We start from the raw sequence: 21893 nt of genomic DNA on the forward strand, positions 1-21893 counted from the left end.
CTGTATCAGGGTGTTATATAATACAAGTCCCCCCTGCACACACACACTCTTTGTCTACACACTGTGGCTCTCAGGGACTCCTGTGTGCACATAGACTACCTAAAATAGAGTTGGACACATATGTGTTCCCTCGTTACGTCTAGGCGTGTCTCTAGTGGGCATAGCGGGTTCTGGTTACACTTGAGGGGCTTAATACTGCACAGACCCGGCACAGGGCTTCACTCTTCCCTACTACAGTGGCACAGTAGCTGACCACCCTTTCCCAGTCCTAAGGGAGCGTTTCATAGAAGAGCGTCATCATGCCTAAAGTTTCAGTGCCAGGTGAGTATCGGCAGAATGACTCTCGGTTTGAACGTTTACACTCATCTATACAAATAGCATTTTCAAGAGTTTTTTTTAAACGACTGCACAGATTAACTGAGACGGTGTTCACTAAACATTTTCAATTCATTTTTATTATGCTCCTCTGTTAGTTGTTTTGGCCAACATATGAATAATAAAAAAAACCTTGACCTTTCTGTCAAATGCTGCCCTCATGGCTGCTTGTTGGGATGCATGGAAATAATAGAAGTGACTGGCAGAACCTACAAATATGCTTTGAATGCATATTACAAGGGTCACGCCTCTTACTGTGTGTAATATGAACAGCTGTCAAGGAAATAAATTCCCATCTGTTAGCCATTGTTACATTGTCAGTCTAATGTATGGCACTGACAGCTTTAATGGCAGGTTCATTGGGGTTAAAATGCATATAGTTCCAATATGAAGTCCATACAGACTAATTTAGCCATCGAAAGGTGTCATTGTCTTCTCATAATTGGAAATAACTCAGTGGAAACTTCATTTAACTTTGTGATTTGTGTGATTCCAATTCCAATTAAGCATTTTAAAGCATTTTAAATTCATATTATAAAACTCTAGGGTTATTTATCCAGTGAGGAATTGAGTATCAGCTGTCAAAATGTCAAGAGAGGATGTTTGAAGGATGTGAAGCATCAGCAGATTCTCAAAGGTCAATTCTTACTTAGGTGTTTTCCAGTTTTCTTCTTATCCCCAGTTTAAAAACGCTTTATCATTACTACTAATAAAATGCTGTTCTAATGGTTGCTAATCCTAGACTTACCATATTGCCATGCAGCTATGATGACACGTTATGCCTTTAACAGTTTTTCAAATGGTAAAAAATAGAAATACAATGGTCCAGCCAGCTGCTGCCTCAAGAGCTTGGTTTCACAACTAATAGGCTGTTGTAATTATTTAGCAGGTATTGGTGGAGTGTGTTTTTCTGACTGTTTCCGCTTGTTGGTTATGTGGCGACAGGGATTCCACACCGGAGTTGTCATGCAGTCCATGCAAGCAGCTTTAACGATCTGCCAAAGCAGAGCTGACAACAAATGTATTAATGATAAAACCCTGATCAGTCTTATATTAAAGGGCCAGATTGACCAAATACTATATTAGCCACACAAATAGTTTTAATTTCATTTAATGTGATAATTATATATATATATTTAATTGATAGTTATCCTCGTTAAACAATCTCAAGAAACACGTCTTGGATGATAACTGTTAAATACTTTCCAGTTACTATAGTATACAGTCCCAACACAGGTCAACACAGATCTTTTAATATAGTTTTATTTGTATTCACTTACTCCCTTTTCATTGCTGCTCGAGACATGACCACACTTATTTTGTTTCCCATTAACCTGGACCGCCCCGCCCTGACTGGGAAGACGAGAAGCATTTAAAAAGCATGATTTACTGTATGGATAGATGTGAGACATCTACAAATATTCTTTCCCCGAAGCCTATTTGAATACAACCTAGTAATATGGATCTTGGTAAATGAACTGGATGTTTACACCATACCATGTGAAATGGAAAAAATTGAATATACTGGGACTGGACACATTTATTATATATTGTTCACATTCAATTTCAGTTTGATTTGTATCAGATGCCTTACAAACAGAGCATCATCAACACTAACTGAACTGAATGTGAACTTTTATATTTATAAATGACTCTTCCACCAAGCACCAATGCTTATCAGTTAGCAAAGCAACGCACAGACAAGACTTAATTGATCTTCAGGCTTGTTTGAGCCCGTGGAGGAATGCCAGGGAGAAACAGGAAATGCATCTTCACATGCACAGAGAGGTTTCGTAATGGTAGCGGTTCAGTCATAGAATCACATCACCTGAGTATCCTGCATATTTGATCCAAAACGTCACCATAAGGACTGAGACCACGAGATCATGCATGTACCGTGAAGATGCAATTACCATCTTGTCCAGCTGCTGTTATTTTAAACATTATGTAAAGTCATGTGTCCTCTCCATTATTCATCCTCAAACTGTATGTTACATTAATTCCACTTAAGTGTATGCATGCATTGTACCGATATCTCATCTTAATTGCTACAATTGCATGTATTTTTTTTACGAATATTCTATATTGCAAATGTATTAATAATAAAGGAAAGGTATAGTCTGTATCTAAAATGTAATAAATTAATAACTACTGCAGTAAATTTGTGTCATGCATTTACTGTCACACTGGTTTGTATCACCTTTCTAACCAATGATTTTTCTAACACTCGCTTTCCTATTCCTGGTGCTACTACTTTCTTGCTGGGCGTAATCAGGTCAGAGTAAGTATCCAGGGTGAGATGTGAAGCTCTAAAATCTCTTTGGCAATATATGCCATGTGTCTTAGAGTAGAAAGCCTTGGCTTGTGGCTAGATAGTGCATGTAACAAGTATAGTTTGAACTAAAGAGTAGTAAAGCAATAAATGCCACTCATGTCGTTTTTTTTTTGCTTGTTGCGGAACTTCTTCATAGCTTGGTTCCTCTAGGACCATGGCCCTCTTTCTTTGTCAATCTTTCAACATGAATTCTGATCAAATAATTTCAGTACAGCCTGATAGATTGCGTGCAAATAACAATTACAATGATACAGTGAGAGATGGTAAGAAAACTGGGTCTGTAATTAGCTTGAAGGTTTGAACCATGTCATATATTGTATAGTATTTCATATATTGTGTGTCAGTGGTTTATCACTGTAGTGCTTGCAAGTGCATGGGACCAAACCGGAATTCGGGGATGCAGACTTTAGTTGTTGAATCGATCTTTGGTCATGTATACAACGCATGTGCTGGAGTCTGTACACAGCAGGTTGGGTAATGTATGTGCATTTTTTCACGTCATAGATGTAGGATGTCATGTGCACCATTCATTCGTCAAGAAACTAAATCATTCCCCCTTCATATTCATGCAGCATAGATTAGAGGTCAAGAGCTTCTGCTTGTGGCTGCATGATTTGATTGAAGCAGAGTGAATTCCTGTTTTTAATCACACAAAAATGTGCTGTGCCTGACAGAGACCGATGATAAGATGAGGGCCTTCGCGGAACAGGTCTTCGCGTCGGAGACCAAGGGTGAGGATGTCCGCGATGAGCTCTCTATATTTGATGTGGATGAGGACTGTCCCATCATGCACATGGAGATGGCCCACCATCTGCACACTGAGGATGATGCTGAGAAACGGTGAGATGGGAGATCATATGTTTTCAGTTTGTGCTTGTGTCTTAAGAAACTAATCAAACAATACAATTCAATAATGTACTTTGAAGGAAACTTTTCAGATATGAAACAGTCTTTCTGTGGTTGCTGTGTGGCTGGTATGTGCAACCATGTTTGCATACTTTCCTTGTAACAGTGTCCTTAATAATTGACTAAGAAATTCTGCTGGATGACTTAATGTGTTTCAAATTGCTTAAACAACAAAAGCTTTCAGACATGTTGACATTGGATGAAGCCAACCACCAAACCTTTCTTCTACTTGTCCACAGCAAGAGGCACCAGCGCTGCCAAACCATGTCCCTGCCAGGAGCCTCTGCCAAGGCAGGTGGAGCCACTGTAGTGTCAGTGGAGGTAGAGACACCCACCTACCTGGAAGTACCTGACTTCCAGAGAGTGGCTATCATCGGAGACTACGCCTCCGGGGTAGGCCTACGCTTAATTTTCCTTCAAAGCTTGACTGTGGGATTTTCACATAAATTAAAGCCTGTTAAAGCCCAAACAAGTTCCCTGTTACTGAACACTGAGTTTATTTTTTCCTTTTCATCTGGAACTCTTAGGTTCAACCTTTAATAAGTATTAGCAAAAAAATAAGTTCCTATCCTGTACCTTTGCTTCAAACTTGAAAGATGCTAATATGCTAACACTATTTGTATTAGTCTACTGAACATTCATCAAGATAACACATTATTTAGATTATGTAAAGACTTACATTTGAGTTAACTTGACTTCTTTCTGGTGGGAAATACGCTTGTTTGGTTCTTTGCCAAAAGTGAGATGATGGATTCAACCTCTAGCAGTTAGCTAGCTTAGCCTAACATAACAACAAAAAAACATGTTTTGACAGCATTAATAGCATGTCACCAAAGCTTCCTAAACTAGAATTGGGTCAAGTTAACCTGGATACAGACCTTACATTTCACTGACTAAACGTATCTGTGGGTCAGTGGCCTTTCCTTCTCACTAACAGAGGCCCATGAATGGAGCTCATCTGAGAGCAGGCTGGGGTTTAAGTTTCATGACTGTGGGTTTGACATTTACAGGCAGAGAAACTTCTTTGAGGAGCTTGTTGTTGTTTCTGGTTTATCCTACTTAACAGCTCACATTTGTTAAGATATATATCAAGAATACTGACCATAAAAAAATATATAAAAGAAAGCACATGGTCGCTCATTGAATGCAGCATGTTGAATTAAAATAGGGACAGATAACTGTTAACTTTAAGAAAATGCATTCCCTAATATTCCTTTACCCCTTCAAGCAAACCGCCACAAATCATTCATTACATTTTGTAGTAAGGCTTTTGCACAAGTGTTGGGGCAGGTGGTTCATCTTGAAAGGAATGCCACAAATGTTGACATAGCCACAACTTTCAAATATGTTACATCTTCTAAATCCGCCCATCAGGTGACCATGGATGACTTTGAGCTGTCCTGTAAGGGTCTGTACCGTGCCTTGACCATCAGGGAGAAGTACATGAGGCTTGCCTTCCAGCGCTTCCCACGAACAACCTCTGAGTACCTGTGTGATATTGAGGGAGAGACCTTCAAACCTGAGGATCAGGTGCAGCCAGGTGAGGAGGAAAGCTCATTAGGATGGTGAACCTTGGGTTTAAATAAATGAATTATCGATGTGTTTTCTTTACCATTGGGTATCCCTTATGAATCATGTGTATGGTACATCCATCAAGTGATTGAGGAAGTGTTATTAAAAAGGATGGACTTGTCTTAAACTTGATGATGAACCATAAAATCTACTTCGGTAAGTAGTTTGTTATTATTTTTTTTACCTGCATTGACCAGAATACATTTCATGCAAGCTGATTGTGCAGGAGAATAGACAATTATTGTTTCAATTCTATAATGGACTTAAAAAACACTCAAAAGGCTCTGAAGACTTTCTTGACCTGGTCTCTAATGCCTATGGAATTCATCAGTAGAAAAACTTGGTAACATTCCACCTTTGCATCCATCCATCAGTCTTCACAACTCCTCCAAAGAACGGAGAAGACCCCTTTGATACCAAGACCCTGCCAAAGAATCTGGGATACGTTGCTCGTATGAAGGATGGTGTCATCTACGTGTACAACGACGCTGCTGCTGCCGATAAACATGAGCACAAAGACCTGCCCAGCCCCGACTACAACACCTTCATTGACGACATGAACTTCCTCATTGCTCTCATTGCACAGGGCCCAACGTGAGTCCTTTAAAATGGGTTGATTGTGTTGTTCAAAATGATTAGAACTGACATTTCTCAATAATCTCTGTTGTTCCTCCTAGGTTTGTTTTTTTCTAGTTAATTTTTTGTACAACACAGATCTTTTAATGTATGTCAAGTAGATGAGTCCCAGGGTTCACTTACTATTTATTATATCATTTACCCCAAGTTGTGCGAAAAAACCCAATAATTCCCTGATGGAAGTTATTAATTTAAGAGAATAAACTTGGATATTCTTTGAGAATAAATTCATATATTTAAAAAATAAATATCACAAATATACTAGAAACATTTTGAATATTCTCTAAGATTATTAAAACATAGATATGCAATAAAAAAAACTTCAGTAGGGTTATAGTCACAAATAAAATAAAAACCTGGTAAAAAAATCTCCTAAATGTACCACTTTAGTCTAAAAAAACATCTGTTACTATCAATTCAGTTTATAATGTCAATCTTTTTTTCGCAAAGAAAATGACTCCCTTCTCTGGCTGCTTATCACATTTAAAAAATGTATCATAAGCCTCATACTTACAAACACTTATGAAACATGCCTGCAAATCTGCTATTTGACAGAGCAGTTTATAACCTCACAGTGAATCTAATGTGATAATGTGCTTCTCGTTGTTTTGCAGTAAGACTTACACTCACCGCCGTCTCAAGTTCATCCTGTCCAAGTTCAATGTGCACGAGATGCTGAATGAGATGGAGGAGATGAATGAGCTGAAGTCTAACCCCCACAGGGACTTCTACAACTGCAGGAAGGTAGCCGTGAAAAGCATTTTGCATTGACACCGCATGTCTTTAGCTCCCTCTTGTGACCAAACATTGTTACTACAACACATACACCTCAGTGATCTTCCCTCTATCATCTCTCTGTCCTTACAGGTGGACACCCACATCCACGCTGCTGCCTGCATGAACCAGAAGCACCTGCTGCGCTTCATCAAGAGGTCTTACCGCGTGGACGCTGACCGCATCGTGCACAAGCTGAAAGGGAAAGAGGTCACCATGAAGGAGCTCTTCGAGTCCCTTCACCTGCATCCTTATGACCTCACTGTGGACTCCCTGGATGTGCACGCTGTACGTTACTCACATGAAACATTGGGGGGTTTAGATTTGAATGGACAGAATAATTAAAACGCATTGCTACATATTGAATATCCAAAGGAAAGGAAATGAGAAACTGCCAGTCTCTGACTGTTAGAAAGCATATAGTATCCTTTGAAGAATTACAGGTGTAAAGGCAGCTGAGAACAACGCCAAAGGTTTTATGATAAAAATAATGAAAGTTTTTTTGTCACAATTTATTAAAACTATAGGATACTGGTAGGACATTCAATAGATATGTTATCTTCTTACACAATTGATTTGGATAGAAAATGCCCAAACACAGCCATTGCAAAACTTGTATTCAAAACTACATCAGCACTCGAAAAGCACCAGTCAAATGCCCTATGTGACCAAAAATGTAATATATAGTAACTGTCTAAAATGTAAACCCATGCTACACATTGTAATCGGGCTAAAGGTTTTTCTGTAATCCTAGCGACAAACCAACAAACCGAACCAAAACATAACCTTTGGCGGATGTAAAAAATAAATCCCATTGTCCGATCGTCTCTTTTAACCCGCTGTGATTTAAGTGTCTTTTCTTCTCTCTTTGTTGTTTCCCTGAAGGGAAGACAAACCTTCCAGCGTTTCGATAAGTTCAACGCCAAATACAATCCCGTGGGAGCCAGTGAGCTGCGTGACCTGTACATGAAGACAGAGAACCACATTGGTGGAGAGTACTTTGCCACCATCATCAAGGTCAGTTTTTAATGAGATAAGAAACAAACAAAATCTAGAAGAATAGTCTATGATAATTACAGATCCATATTTGTCAAACCAAAATGACCTCCAGTTGGCACATCCAGTATGGTAGGCCAAAGAGAGATATGTCTATTTTTCTGCCAAATCATCAACTATGTGCCAAGCTTCATGTGATCTGGTCCTGATTTGACCTTTTTGCAAACTAGGAAGTAGCAGCTGACCTGGAGGAGGCCAAGTACCAGTATGCTGAGCCTCGTCTGTCCATCTACGGCTGCAACCCCAGCGAGTGGGACAAGCTCTCTGGCTGGTTTGTCAAGAACAGAGTCTTCTCCCCACACCTCAAATGGATGATTCAAATTCCCAGGATCTAGTAAGTCTTCAATGTTGATTTCTTCTTTGCAGTTTGACATAACTGTGAGACAAATTATTAATCATGTTTTTTTACTCCCCTTAAAGGTCACCTATTATGCAAAATACACTTTTTCCATACAACGTTTTCATTGTTACCAAGGTGGTTGCTAGGGACGCTGCTATCAATATTATTTCTGTTATTTTTTTATGACGATAATGTGTCCCCTCTGCGTAAAGAGATTCTGAAAGATTCAGGAAAAAAAGATTCCCTCACTTTTTGTCCTGATCCATTTATATAAAAACCTGTCTGAAAAAGAGCTGATCAGATTTTGCCCACTTTATGATGTCATAACGATTTTTTGGGTTGTGTAACCATTAGCCAATTAGTAACCCCCCCCCCCACACACACACACACACACCTTATCACCTGAATCTCCTCCTTGAGTTTTTTCTAACCAAATATCTCTCAGAGGGGCGTGGGGAGGGGCTCCTTATTTTCATCTAAAGTAACAGACTGAGAATCAGCACTTTTGAAACAGGGCTGAAACAGAGGGGTTTATGGGATGCTGCAATGATCTGTTTGGTATTTCGAGCCAAACACTTCAGAGACATGTTTTGTATCCGAGACCTATAATATATTGATGAAAAACAGTATAATAGGGGACCTTTAGATTTTGAAAAAAGGCTCAAAATGAGTGAAAGATGTATAGAATTGATATCTAAAATGAGTTTTGTTCCGTCCCTCTTCCATCTTAGCGACGTCTTTAGAGACAGGAACTTTGTTCCCCACTTTGGCAAGATGTTGGAGAACATTTTCCTTCCAGTGTTCCAGGCCACCATCGACCCACACTCCAACCCCGACCTCAGCATCTTCCTCCGGCATGTGAGTCATTAACAGTCGTGAAACATAGATGCAAAATAAACCAAATTGTTCCTTGGTTATAGGATAGATTTCCCCACCATGAATTTGGGACTGTTTGAAAATGACTGGGGTGAAAGGGAGTACCCCAGAATAAGCTCCAGAGTGAAGCGCCCTATTCCCTGTATAAATCACCATTTGCCTCCTGGTGTGTAGGTGACAGGCTTCGACAGCGTGGACGATGAGTCCAAGCACAGTGGTCACATGTTCTGCTCCAAGAGCCCCAAACCAGAGGAGTGGGACATCGCCAAGAACCCCTCCTACACCTACTACATATACTACATGTATGCCAACATCACAGTGCTTAACCAGCTCCGCAGGTCAGTAATTTTGTCTTTTTATTAAAGTGCAGGACCACGATTTTTCTTGATGTGTTTCCCCTCATTTATTCATATGTTATCTCTGTAAATATGGAAGCCCTGAGAGGCATGTGAGGAAAAAGTGTTTTCTGGCAATCCGTTTTCTAATTTGGATTGAAGTTATTTTCTTGTGCTTTATGAATTGTGTTTTAATAGGTGAACGATTTGCCAGCATAATCTTTCTAAGTTCCTTGATTAAAAGTGTTACCTGGATCATTTTTGTAAATGTTTTTTTACCATCTGCTTTTGTTTGCTAGAAAGATGACAGTAATTTTACATAACATGTTAACACAATATATATTTACTTGCTATATTCAGATTTTGTGGAAAAATTAACCTTTGACTGGACTAACACATTCATATTTTGTTATCCTATCTTGAACATGGAGTAGTGGTGCATTACAGCACCATGTGGCTTTAGTGAGTAAGTCAGAAAACGACAAACAAAATGATCATGACCGAAAGGAATTTCATTAGCCAAAATCTTTTCCAGAGCTGTTTCACAAATGAAAACAAAATGTCAAGAACTGAGAAAGTTCCTGTGTCATACAGTACTATCAGGAGAAATTAGTCTTCCTTCACATATCTAACTTCTGTGAAAATGTTCCCAGTGAGTTTGTTGTAGAACATTTGTTTACCATCTGGTTTCCAGAGAGAGGGGGATGAACACTTTCACGTTCAGGCCTCACTGCGGTGAAGCCGGAGCCATCACCCATCTGCTGGCTGCCTTCATGACTGCTGACAACATCTCTCACGGCCTCAACCTCAAGAAGGTCAGTTCTCCAGTCACTTACTATGAAGTCAATTCAGCTTTACTTAGCGGAGACCACCATAGCTGCATTTAGTATACCATTCATACTTTAAACAAAGAAAACGTAGTTAGTGAATTATTTATTCTCGTATGGGTTTTCTTATTTGGATAAAAGTTTGAATGTAAGACAAGTCTGGAATGAAAACCTGTTAACCAGGGAGAGGAGCACCTTTATGGAAATAAAGTTGTGTTTCCAAAATGTTATGGCTACCAATATTCTTTTTATCTTTAAGGAACAATGCAGAGGTGCCGGCATTACATTTGGAAATATAATCAGGCACTAGAAGCACCCTATTATTTGATGTTGTAATGCTCTTTCCTCAATGACAACTTGTATTGTTCTAACAACCTTACACACATCTTCTGTATTCTCCACAATTACATATTATATTATTACAGACCTAAACATTTATAAATAAAAAATGTTCTTGATATAAATCATGTTCTTTCTCAATATATGGTATTTTAATATGTCTGATGAAGGATATTAAGACCCCATTCTTAAAGAAGTCTCATTTTTAAAAGGCTTAATGTCTGAAATAAAGATCCAAATGGGTGTTGTCCTGGATTGTTCTAAATATACATTGTATTGATGTTCAGGCGTTTAGCTGTATTCATTTCTATTGCACTTTCATATTGAAAACTAATAAACGTTTCTGTAAATACGGCAGTGTTAGCGAGCCAACTGCAGTCCTTTGGCGAGACAATTTTAAACCAGTGGAGTAATACATTACTTATTACCTGTAAACAAATGTTCCTTATTTATTATGCTTTGAGCCCTGGGAACAGCCTGAGAAAGTGTTGAAAACCTTAAAAGTCAATGTTAAAAAACCTGGTCATTGATAAGAAAGGCTTATAGACATTGTTAAAAATATTTTTCAATATTCTTCTTTAAGCTGTTTATTACTATACATACCTTATAGCTTTTAAATCTATTTTATAACATTTTCATAATTTGTATTGCCCCCTGTAAATTTGTCTTGAATTGCAAAATTGTTATCATTTTTTTTACATGGTTTGCACTGATGTGTCTTGATTTCAGTTTGTCAATCACCTGTGAAACCCTGTTAACTGCATTCACTTGTATCAAAGATGCTATAGAAGCAAAGTTTGATTCATTGAGTGAAAATCACAGATATACCAGACCTTGACAAATAATATCCCAAATTGACTGAGCTATATCTTGTAAACTGATCATATATCTATCACTCTTCCCTACCCAGAGTCCTGTGCTGCAGTACCTGTACTACCTGACCCAGATCCCCATCGCCATGTCCCCTCTCAGCAACAACAGCCTGTTCCTGGAGTACGCCAAGAACCCGCTGCTGGAGTTCCACCAGAAGGGCCTGATGGTTTCTCTGTCCACAGACGACCCCATGCAGTTCCACTACACCAAGGTCTGAGCCCATGGAGGGAGGGGACAATGGTGCATGCTGTGCTGAATATAATAAGTATTGTATTGCATCTATAAACGATTACATTTTGTTGTACTTACATTGTACATGCAAAGTAATGTTCAGCACACTCAAATGGAAATAGAGTTGGATCTGCATTGAATGAACATGCAGTGTAAGCATACAGTACAACAGGTTTATGCAGAAAATCCGCTGTAAAATACTGGCTTCCACACTTAATAACAAACTTCAATCGGGTGGTATAGCTTTGTCTACAGGATGTATTGTACGCCTCAGGAGCTTGAAGTTGGAGTGATTATCCAAATATCAGAGTGTAAGTCTGTTCGTTATGTCCACAGGAACCCCTGATGGAAGAGTACGCCATTGCAGCCCAGGTCTTCAAGCTCAGTACCTGCGACATGTGTGAGATCTCCAGGAACAGCGTCATCCAGAGCGCGTTGTCTGATGAGGTAACACAGCTGACAGAGAGCTTTAACGGAATACTTTAGCCTTACAAATTATGATTTGTATATAAATCAGAATAAGAATCAGAATCGGGTTAATTACCAAGTAGGTTTACACATACGAGGAATTTGGAAGGGGGGGAATGTGTGGGAGAGAAACTCCCTCTGGAGGGAACTTTGGGATTTAAGCCTTTGCAGAACATTTACATGCACACAAAGCTATATGACACACTACAAGAGAAACCCCCCAAAAGTACAAGAGGACCTCTTTCAATATAATAGATTACACATCCAATCCACATTTAAGGGATTTTATTCTCACAACAAAATGTGCTTGTGGTTCTTTCCTTGTTCCAGGAGAAGAAACAATTCCTGGGTGACGATTACCTGAAGGAGGGTCCGGAGGGCAACGACATCCGTAAAACCAACGTGGCCCAGATCCGCATGGCCTTTCGCTATGAGACCCTGTGCTACGAGCTCCACCGCATCCAGGAGGGCATGAAGTCTGAGTAAACGCACTCAAACTCATCTGTTTGATCTTATGTAGAAAAGTATCTTCATTTGTCTTTCACAGTAACTCTTAAGAAACTGAATCTTAAAGAAACTTGAGCCTTAACACACTAATGTTCTCTCCTTTGGATGAGGAAACTTTTTGTCTTCACTTTATATAATCTGCACACCTTCTTCAATTGATCTGTACATCATAGTATGAGTATTCCATGTGGAGAAACATCATGTATGAGAATGAAAGGAAATAAAATGTAAAATGAGAAGAGTCTTTTGTGGTTGCTTTCATATTTCATAAATGAATCAGGATTACATTGCAACAATATTTACTTGATTGCAGGATCTAGTCTTGTGTTGATTTTCTGATTTAGCTTTCCTTATAAGCTCTAAATGAGTCTCCTTTAAGAGTTTAGCTGCATATACATGTTGCTGTATCAGCAGAATGAAAGGGGAACATGTACATGAGTAATGAACGTATTGGTCTGAGTTGCACAGTGCATCACTTTTTCTGTTAGTTATAGACTGAGCTATCACGGTGTTTGTCATTCCAATGAAGACACACCCCTAATTTTATTGAACATCGAAACTGGAACAACTGGAACAACAAAGGTTAACATTTGCTATATCTTAGCTAGATTTTGTTCCCAATATATCCTGTTTCATTGATTTAAGTCTTGGATTTCTTTGAAAGGTTTAAAGGACTAAAGTAAGGACTTAAACTACTGTAGGCTCCTAGTTTTGTGTACCATGGTATGCAATAACTACAGAACAGATCTAAATCATATGCTGAGTATATGATTTAGATTTGACTAATATGATGAGTCTCCACTATCAAAATATTAAAGTGCGTTTCAAAATTCTACTTAAAAATGATTATCTGCTGAAAAACTGGCATTGATTAAACACATTACTTATACAATTATATTAACAGCAGTTTCAGATGTTGTTACTATATGAATAAAAGTAAAGTCCCCAGTCACATTTATTAGCTCGTGGAGTCTCGCAGATGCAACTCATAAACACGATGTCCATATTTCCCATGACACTTGAAGACAACAGTATTTATTCATCGTTGACAGCTGCAGGACTTGATGTGATGACGTCTTCCCTCTTGTCTTCCAAACTTTCTCACAATCAAATCTGCGTCAAGCTGTAGGTAAACACCAAGAGTAAAACCGGAATGTAAATGACGTGCCATGAAAATAAGAGGAACTTGATTATTATTAAACACGGATATGGAATGGGTCACCGGTAAACTTAATTTAAAAAATAACATTCACGTGTGAGGAACAAGTAGGAAAAATAAGGTTTCAGGCGGATTGGATTTTTACACACAGTTTTTCATGATTTTCTTAAGCGCGTCTTTCTTAATGGCAATTTTGACGTTTCCTAACTTCAATGAAAGTTATTTTCCTATAAATAATAATGACAAAATCTGAAAAACATCCCCCCAACTGAAGTTTTTATTGAAAATAAATATACTTCTAAAATACATTATAAGATAATACTGAAAATATTTGATCAAAAATATATAAATAAATACTAAGCTTTAAAACATTTAGCTACAATGAATTGTGTAATGTCACATCAAAGTTGTAATTAACAGTTTTGCGCTTGTCAGTAAGAAACTTTATTGTGAACGTTTTAACCGGAAGTAGGGATGTTTCTGACCGCCTTGACACTAACTGTCCTGAGCAGGAGGGCGAGGAGTGCTTCACTTTTCTCTAGTAGTCCATGGACACTTCCTTTGTTGTTGTGTCTAGTTATTAGAAAAGTGGACACATTTTTTTTCGTCATTAAAGTATTTTCTATTGAAAGTATTTTTAAATAAGTTAACTATAACCAGCTGTGGACTACAACGCCTGGACTTTGTGAGGCTGCTAACCTCCCCGGTTTGAACGATGCCAGCGAGTGTAACGTTACTAGGATTTTATTTGCGTTTTTTTATTTTATCGACAGAAAGATGATGAAAGAGCATACGTTTTGCTTAAACTAGAAGGGGTAAGTCACGACACATGTAATTTGTCTCTTTTCCCCATGTGGTGTTATGGAATGAGTATTGATGTCTTATCACTGGTGACTAGGTTAGTGTCTCTTCAACAGCTAGCTAGCAATGCATGCGTTTATGTAAAGAAAGAGTACCCTGCTTCATTCAGCTACCAAATATAACGGGTAACTCTGCTATGTTTTCCCCAATACATGCAGGTTTATCGATATAGCGGGTGATATTTCAATCAAACTAAGTATTAAACATGACTTTGTATCAATACATCCTGCTGTTTAATTCGGCATACTTCCACAACTTTAAACAGAGAAGTATAGTCAGATCTTGTACTTAAGTCAAAAAATAAGTACCATAATCTAGGAATACTCTGTTATAAGTAAAAGTCCTGCAATCAAAAATGTTACTTGAGTTAAAGTGCAACAAGTATTATCATTAAAATATACTTCCAGTACCTAGAGTATAAGTACACATTTTGCTGATCCATTTCAGGATAATAAGTATGTATGTATGTATATATTATGTTATTAGTGTTATATAAGATGGTAAAGGTGCAGCTCATTTTAATAAGTTTGTATACTGCAGGGTAGCTTCTGAATTTACTCCAGGTACATTTTTATGTAAGTGTTGTTTATATTTCATATCATTATACAAAATATTCAAAGTAACTAAAGGTATTAAATAAATGTAGTGGAGTAAATGTACACGATTCACCTCTGAATTGGAGCGGGGTAGAAGTACAGAGTAGCAAACAATTGAAATACTCAAGTACAAGTCTCTCAAAAATTGTACCTAGGTACTGTACTTAAGTAAGTGTATTTGTTACTTTAACCACTGTTCAAGGGTAACTTGTATCCTTTATCGACTTTGTCACCTAAACAAGTTTAACCTGGTGTTAAGGCTGTGTTAGAGTTAGCCACTTCAGTTATCTTTGCCTTTTGCTAAGGCCGAATACTAAGTAGCTCCTTATATGTCAGTGATTTAACTAATGTGTTGCAATAAGAAATCACTTTTTTAATTGCTTTAGTTTTAAAGGGAGTTTGGCAATATAATTTCTTCATAAAAAGAACAGTGAAAATGTTTCCGCCATCTGCATATAACCCTTTACTGCAGTAAAGTCATTGATTACACACTTTATACAGCAATACGAGGAATTTGGCACATTTAGAAATTGTCTACTTTTATTATTAGTTTATGAGTTTATGGAATAGTTTGGAGACATTGTCAGCACAGTGGTATCCACAACAAATGATATCATGTTAAAGTGGACTATCACTCTTTCAATGGTCCTGTCAAAATTAAAGGGTGTGTTGCTCAAAACAGTGGTGATGGATCAGTCATTTTTAGGCACTTAATCTTGGTGTGTCCTTTCTCGCTGGCATTTAGCAAACCCACATTTTCTTTTATTATAGCTTTAACTGTCACTGTTGACGGTGAACCACAGGCGTGCAACACCTCGCCTTCAACATGTTGGGTCATGCCGCGCATCGTCAGGAGGGCGTTTTGTGGTGCTTTTGAAGGCACAATTAGGTTTGATTTACCTGCCTCTGGATGAGGGGGTGCTTCAGCTTTACAGGTCCTGCATCTGGTTTCTACGTGGATGAGTCAGTGAGTTTCACTAGAGTTACCTTTCTGCAGAGTTGACGGCCTAATAAAACGTCAGTGAAGTTCATTTGAACCTGCAGATTTGTCATTTAATACCACCTCATGGTGTGCCTCACCGCTTTAACCATGGGAAATGGGAAGCTGACACTGCTTGCAAATGTTACTGAAACCAGCTGTTCTGGATTTACCATGTTTCAAAGACAATATTTGATTACTATCACAGGGTTTGAATGTAGATGATCCAAACATAGCTCAAATCAGTGGTTTTCTACTGGGTGCAAATCTCTCTGCACAATAATTATGGACAGTCTGCTGATCCCTCTTCCTGCAGCTCGGGAAGTGCAACTCATGCCTTCCTGTGCAACGTACCGCACACAGACAAATATTGCAAGTGGGTCAGTTTGGGAGTGGGAGTCGCATTGTCATCACAGGGTCTGGCAATGATTGAGCAGCATTCTGGTGCATACATATATTTGATTTAGGTCAAACCAAACAAAGGCGTCACTTTCAAGACTGACTGACCGACTGTCTCTGGTTAAATGTATTCCACCAAGCCCCCCTCTTGTCGTCTCTTGTCGTCTCTGCAGGAATGCAGCTCATAGCGTTATTATGATCATGAGCTGTGCAGTGGAATTTTACCATGTCTCCCCTTCTCCGCATTTCTCCCAGCCTCGGTCCTAATGTGCAACGTGTCCAAACGGTTTGGTTCCAGCAATCCAGGAGCTGCTGTGTAAGAGCGTACAGTGCAGCATTGATGTTGGATCAGGGAATATGAGGAGGGGGGGATGCCGCTGCAGAACTTTACATCAAGTGTTTGATAGCAGACCATAGATTATAGCTCTTTAATCTAATCTAATCATAGCTCAAAGGCATCATTTAATCAGTCTGTTTTTATTTTGCGTCTGATGAAATGTACACTATTTAAAGAGCTTTTATTCCACTGCGTAGATACTGTAGGTGTGGTTAAAGCGTTTTCTATCTTTCGCTTAATTTTCAGTTGGCTCATTACCTTGAAAATCAAGTGTTTTCTTGCCTTTCAAGTTCTTTGAAACCACTTAAAAATGCACATTCCTCCCACTCATCGGAAAGACAGTTTTGCAGGATTACTAAATTAGATTTAATTCAATCATTGGCATTTTCTATGGGCCAGCTGTGCGGATAAGGACGACGACTACAGAGTAGACAGAATTCCCCTGAGGCCAGATAATTAGGATTGGGGCTGCTCAAGACACACAGCAGCAGAAATCTGCAGTAACCTTGTTCCTGTCACTGTCTTTCCTTATTCTCCCGGGAATTGATTTTTGGAAACAGACCTTGACAGGAGCCTGTCCTTCCTGACCCTCTCTGTCCCTTCCTACAAGTAGTAGAAGGCTTCAGATGTGTGTTTTTTTAGAAGTAACTGTCCTCCTGTGTTGCCTCGGTGTCCCTTTGACCCCGCGAGGTGCTGCCTGGACTTTTTTGTAAGTACAGTGATTTATGAGTCATTTGTGTCTTCTTCTCTTCTTTTTAGGTCGTTTACAAAAGGAGATACGGGGGAAATGACACTCTGCTAGCACAGGAAGACTTCTAAAGAAATCAAGGATCAGTAACAACTCTAAACCTTGTGGCGTTCCTGCTTTTCTGGATTATTTGACCACCGATTACGTGGCTTCGCCTATCCGTCTTTGTAAAGAAATCCCTGATGCCTTCACTTGCCCCCTCTCATCATGCTGGCTCTGAGGCTGGAGCAGGGCAGGCGAGGGGGTGGTGAAGTTGACCTCCTGCAGAAAGGGGCCACTGTGGCTCGGCAGTCGGGGAGGCCCCCTACTCAGGAGCAGGGCATCAACATCAGGCAGAAGATCTCCCAGTGGGAAGGTCGCAGCCAGGATGCCGGGGTGAAGGCACATCCTCCGACTGTATCCCGAACTCTATCTGGAGAGGTCCTCAGCAACGGATTTCCCAATGAGGGATTGAGAGGGGGGCTTCAGGGGAAACCAAACCTCTCCAAATCTATGACTCTGGGATTGGATTTTCGGGAATCCCCAGCACGGGCTGAACATGTGGTTGGTAGGAAGTCAGAACCTCTGCAGAAATGTTCCACAGAATTTTCAACCACAACCCCGGGGAATAAATCACTTGTAAAACAAAGGTTTGTGTCTCCCAAAGTGGAGAGCAACACTACAGATAAACCAACCCTCATTGCCAATGGAGACCGAAAAACGGGTCGTATCTTGGATGTCGACGCAGTTTCTAAACTTCTACCTCTATCGATGGACGACCAAAATGACAACATTCCTGCTGGAAACTTCTACACATCACGGGGTTTCTGGCGTAAGCTGGAGGGGGACAGGCTGCTCTGGCAGAAAGGCCGGGACTCTACAGGTGCAGTCCAGCCTCCTCCCAAACCTCTGCGGACATTCCAGTATCAGGGATCCAAAGACAACGATGCGGTGCGATGGGAAGGCAGATCCACCCACAACAACCGCTCCAGGAGTAGGAGGGTGGCCCACCCACCCAGCTTCCCGCCTCCTCCATGTCCCGTAGCAAAGACCAATGGACTTTCAAGGCATACAAAGAACAGGTGAGGCACTGAAAGAGTTTTGAATTTTTTTTAATTTCTTGCAGTGCTTTATTCAATTGATGAAAACTGCTCCTGCTGAAGGAATAAGGAAACTCACTCGGCACATAAAATGTTCTGCTTTAGACTGCTGCTAAAACAGATTTTATGTAATATCAGCAATGTTTTTAGAGCAATTGTGAGGAGGAGTGTAATTGTTGGCCCGGGTTCCGGGTGTGATGTCACATGATATCAGGCAGCATTGTTCTCTATTGTCTGGATGTGGCCTAGTTCCTCGGGTCCAGGGTCATCATCTGCAGGCTTGCCCACACCCTTTCACACTCACTTTCTCTCATTGGCTGAAGGCTTAGCAAAACAAGAGATAACTTGTCACGTTTAGCTCAGGACTCATTAGGTGACGTACTGTAGTTCTTTTTAACTGTCATATCCTGATGTCGTCATAAAACACTGTTCAGGAGCCACTGACAGAATAGGATAATAAGCAAAGAGATTGAAGACAAGACTCTGAAGATAAGGGGGCCATATTATTTCAAAGTGGCCATATTATGCTCTATGGGGTTTTCACTTTCCCGTAGTGTGTTATATGGGTGCTCGAGCTTTCAGCTGCTCGGCTCCCAGACTCTGGAACTCCCTGCCACTCCATATCCGACAGATTCCACAACATTCAAAACCCACCTGTTCAAACTGGTATTTTCTTTATAAACTGTAACCTGTGTCCTTCTGTAGTCCATTTCCTGTCGTTTGTCTTGTTTTATCCCGGCTGATATTTCACTATATCCACTGTTTTAATTGTTCCCTATATTGCCCCTATGCCCTGTAAGGTGTGCTTCCGAAAGGCGCCCCCAAATAAAATGTATTATTATTATATAGATTTTTGTGCATGTAAATGGTCTGCAAAGGCTAAAATCCCAAAGTACCAAAAAAAATGTCCTCCCCTATAAAGACCTTTAGAACATTAAAGCATGGACACATTTTGCAGTTGAGGCACAAAGTACAATTATGAACCTGAAAATTAGCACTATTGGGCCCCTTCAACTTTTATGCAAAACTGCACTTAACTGTTCAAAAAGTTGGCTAAATATAACAAGATGATCCCCAAGTAGATTTGATCCTAAACAATCTGGCAAAACTGCACCCAATAATAAAGGTACAATGTTACCATTATACTCATTTGTATTGTTTGGTTCATTTTAATAACTTGCAGAGGTGGGACCAAGTCATTGTTTTGCAAGTCACAAGTTAGTCTCAAGTCTTTGCCTTCAAGTCCCGAGTCAAGTCCCGAGTCAGAGACAGGCAAGTCCCGAGTCAAGTCCCAAGTCAAGACCGACAAGTCTCAAGTCGAGTCCCAAGTCCTACCGTTTGAGTTTCGAGTCCTTTCGAGTCCTTTTAACAACAGGGAAATAATATTTACACAGATCATGTATGCTTTTAAGATTTGTATACATTTATTAAACCTTTTTTTAGTCTAAGAACATTGTTCCAAACTTCTTGGTTTTCACCGTACAGGATAGAGGAAGGGTTCAATCGAGTTTGAATGAGTGACGGACGTGGTTCGTTGTTGTAAGTTCTACCAAATATCACTTAAACCCTTGTCTCTCCGTAGGACGACGTCAGTTGTGTTTACCTTAGGTTGTGACTCCGTTTCATTTTCCGTCAAGTAGGTGACACTAGTATATTTCGAGGAACGGGCAAGATGTCAAATCCTGTATTGCGTCTATGTACACTGTAGTCTGTCAGGAAAATGTTGTCACTTTATGATAAATGTCCTTCTACTACCTGTACGAACTTCTAAACCTCTTACAGTTTGGACTAAACACGTGTCCTTGTTACAGAGTGTCTGTCACGTAAAAAAGTAGGAGTACAGTTTGTGGACTTTCGACATTCGAGATATTGCGAAAAGTTTCTACAGTGGCTGAATATTTTCTATGAGGTCCGTAGGGACTTGTTTTCTAATAGATCCTAGATGTATCACTTTATCGGTAAGTTACCGTAGTGTTCTAGGGACAACGTCTGAGGTCCGATTTTAGTTACGTACGTAGGTATCTCTCTGACCACACACACACACACACACACGTACACGACCAGATAGACACTATAGCTCCGTCTCACACACGTACTGTCACATACTCATACTGTACACTGCAAGATACGTTGACAAAGAGCATTCACACTAGATTACTCACGTAGTTACATACACGCAACAGTCACATAGTGTCATGTGTTTTGGATACACCATTACTCTCTCTATCTACATGACGATAACTATCTCTCTTCTCTGTCTCTCTCTAGGGACGCTCTTCTCTGTCTCTGACTCGCACTCTCTGGTCTCTGAAGCACCAATTCTCTCTCGTCTCTTACTCAGGACTCTCTTTCTCTCTCTCTGACGCACGACTCTCTCTGTCTTCTCTCTCTTAACTTCCCCTGACCTAACCTTTCACAGTACTTGTGACTGGTCGTGATGTCACACGAAAAGATTCAGTCGCGATACGAGCGAACGTAAATGTTTTCCTAGCTTAACCCTGTGCGGGAAAACAAAGACCCGTGACTTGTACTTCTGAGAAGGAAGTGAGAAGGCTCACCGGTGGTCTCAGGAACCGTCACGGACTCAAAAGTCGGGTACCCAACCGTAGTATGATGCAGGGGTAGCCACGTGTTTACTGGTCTGTCTGGAAACCGGTTAAACTAGAAAACATTTTACGTTACGTCGTTATCCCGGGACTGTATCTTTTCGTGTTGAGACAAAGTAACGGTACAAGTTATGTGAAGGTTAGGTCAGGGGAAGGGTTAGAGAAGAGAGTAGAAGGAGAGTGTGCGTCAGGGAGAGAGAGAAGAGTGTGCGCAGAGGAGGTGTGCGTCAGAGAGAGTGCGCGTCAGAGAGAGAGAGAGTGTGCGTCAGAGAGAGAGAGGAGAAGAGGTGTACGCAGAGAAGTGAGAGTGTGTGTGTGCGTTCAGAGAGAGAGAGTTGTGTGTGTGTGTGTGTGTGTGTGTGTGTGTGTTGTGTTGGTGTGTTGTGTGTTGTGTGTGTGTGGTGTGTGTGTGTGTGTGTGTGTGTGTGTGTGTGTGTGTGTGTGTGTGTGTGTGTGTTGTGTGTGTGTGTGTGGTGGTGTGTGTGTGTGGTCAGAAGAGATTACCTGCGTTACGGTTAACAAAATAGTTCCTTCGTTGTCCTTGGACTATTTCGTACTTACATAATGTACATCTATATAAATCTATTAATAAAACCCTGCCTCCCTATAGAAAATATTTCACCCACTGTTACAAACCTTTTCCAATTCCCAATGGTGGAATCCAAAACTTTACTCAATT

The 21893-nt window shown here is 40.0% G+C and overlaps 2 protein-coding genes across 4 annotated transcripts in view; both read left to right on the forward strand.

Moving 5' to 3' along the window:
• Window positions 1-217: 217 nt before the first annotated feature.
• On the forward strand, window positions 218-12692 carry ampd1 (adenosine monophosphate deaminase 1 (isoform M)). Of its 2 annotated transcripts, XM_010795164.1 has the most exons (16): window positions 218-321; window positions 2651-2656; window positions 3385-3550; window positions 3856-4009; window positions 4991-5156; window positions 5563-5782; window positions 6439-6568; window positions 6692-6886; window positions 7484-7615; window positions 7825-7988; window positions 8726-8852; window positions 9045-9208; window positions 9900-10020; window positions 11282-11455; window positions 11812-11922; window positions 12274-12692. In XM_010795164.1, the coding sequence occupies exons 1-16, from the start codon at window positions 300-302 to the stop codon at window positions 12427-12429; spliced, it is 2208 nt and encodes a 735-aa protein (XP_010793466.1). In that variant the 5' UTR covers window positions 218-299; the 3' UTR covers window positions 12430-12692. The 2 variants fall into 2 exon arrangements, with proteins under 2 accessions (XP_010793466.1, XP_010793467.1); XM_010795165.1 differs by lacking the exon at window positions 2651-2656 and having other exon boundaries at window positions 222-321.
• Window positions 12693-14132: 1440 nt separating this feature from the next.
• dennd2c (DENN/MADD domain containing 2C) overlaps window positions 14133-21893 on the forward strand; it is a 43616-nt gene continuing 35855 nt past the window's right edge. For both annotated transcript variants that reach the window (XM_010795166.1, XM_010795168.1), the window contains exons 1-2: window positions 14133-14424; window positions 17541-18590. In XM_010795166.1, the coding sequence (XP_010793468.1) occupies window positions 17737-18590 (854 nt within the window). In that variant the 5' untranslated portion in view covers window positions 14133-14424; window positions 17541-17736. The remainder of the gene's footprint in view (window positions 14425-17540; window positions 18591-21893) is intronic.

This window comes from Notothenia coriiceps, unplaced genomic scaffold (genome assembly GCF_000735185.1).
Source record: "Notothenia coriiceps isolate Sejong01 unplaced genomic scaffold, NC01 NC01_scaffold00037246, whole genome shotgun sequence".
NCBI lineage: Eukaryota > Metazoa > Chordata > Actinopteri > Perciformes > Nototheniidae > Notothenia > Notothenia coriiceps.

Bases quoted from the DNA above. Each gene is read 5' to 3' on its own strand.
- ampd1 (XM_010795164.1), top strand. From the start codon at position 300: ATGCCTAAAGTTTCAGTGCCAG. The intron at 4,010-4,990 runs GTAGGCCTACGC...TCCGCCCATCAG, and splicing joins TCGGAGACTACGCCTCCGGG to GTGACCATGGATGACTTTGA. The intron at 6,569-6,691 runs GTAGCCGTGAAA...CTGTCCTTACAG, and splicing joins ACTTCTACAACTGCAGGAAG to GTGGACACCCACATCCACGC.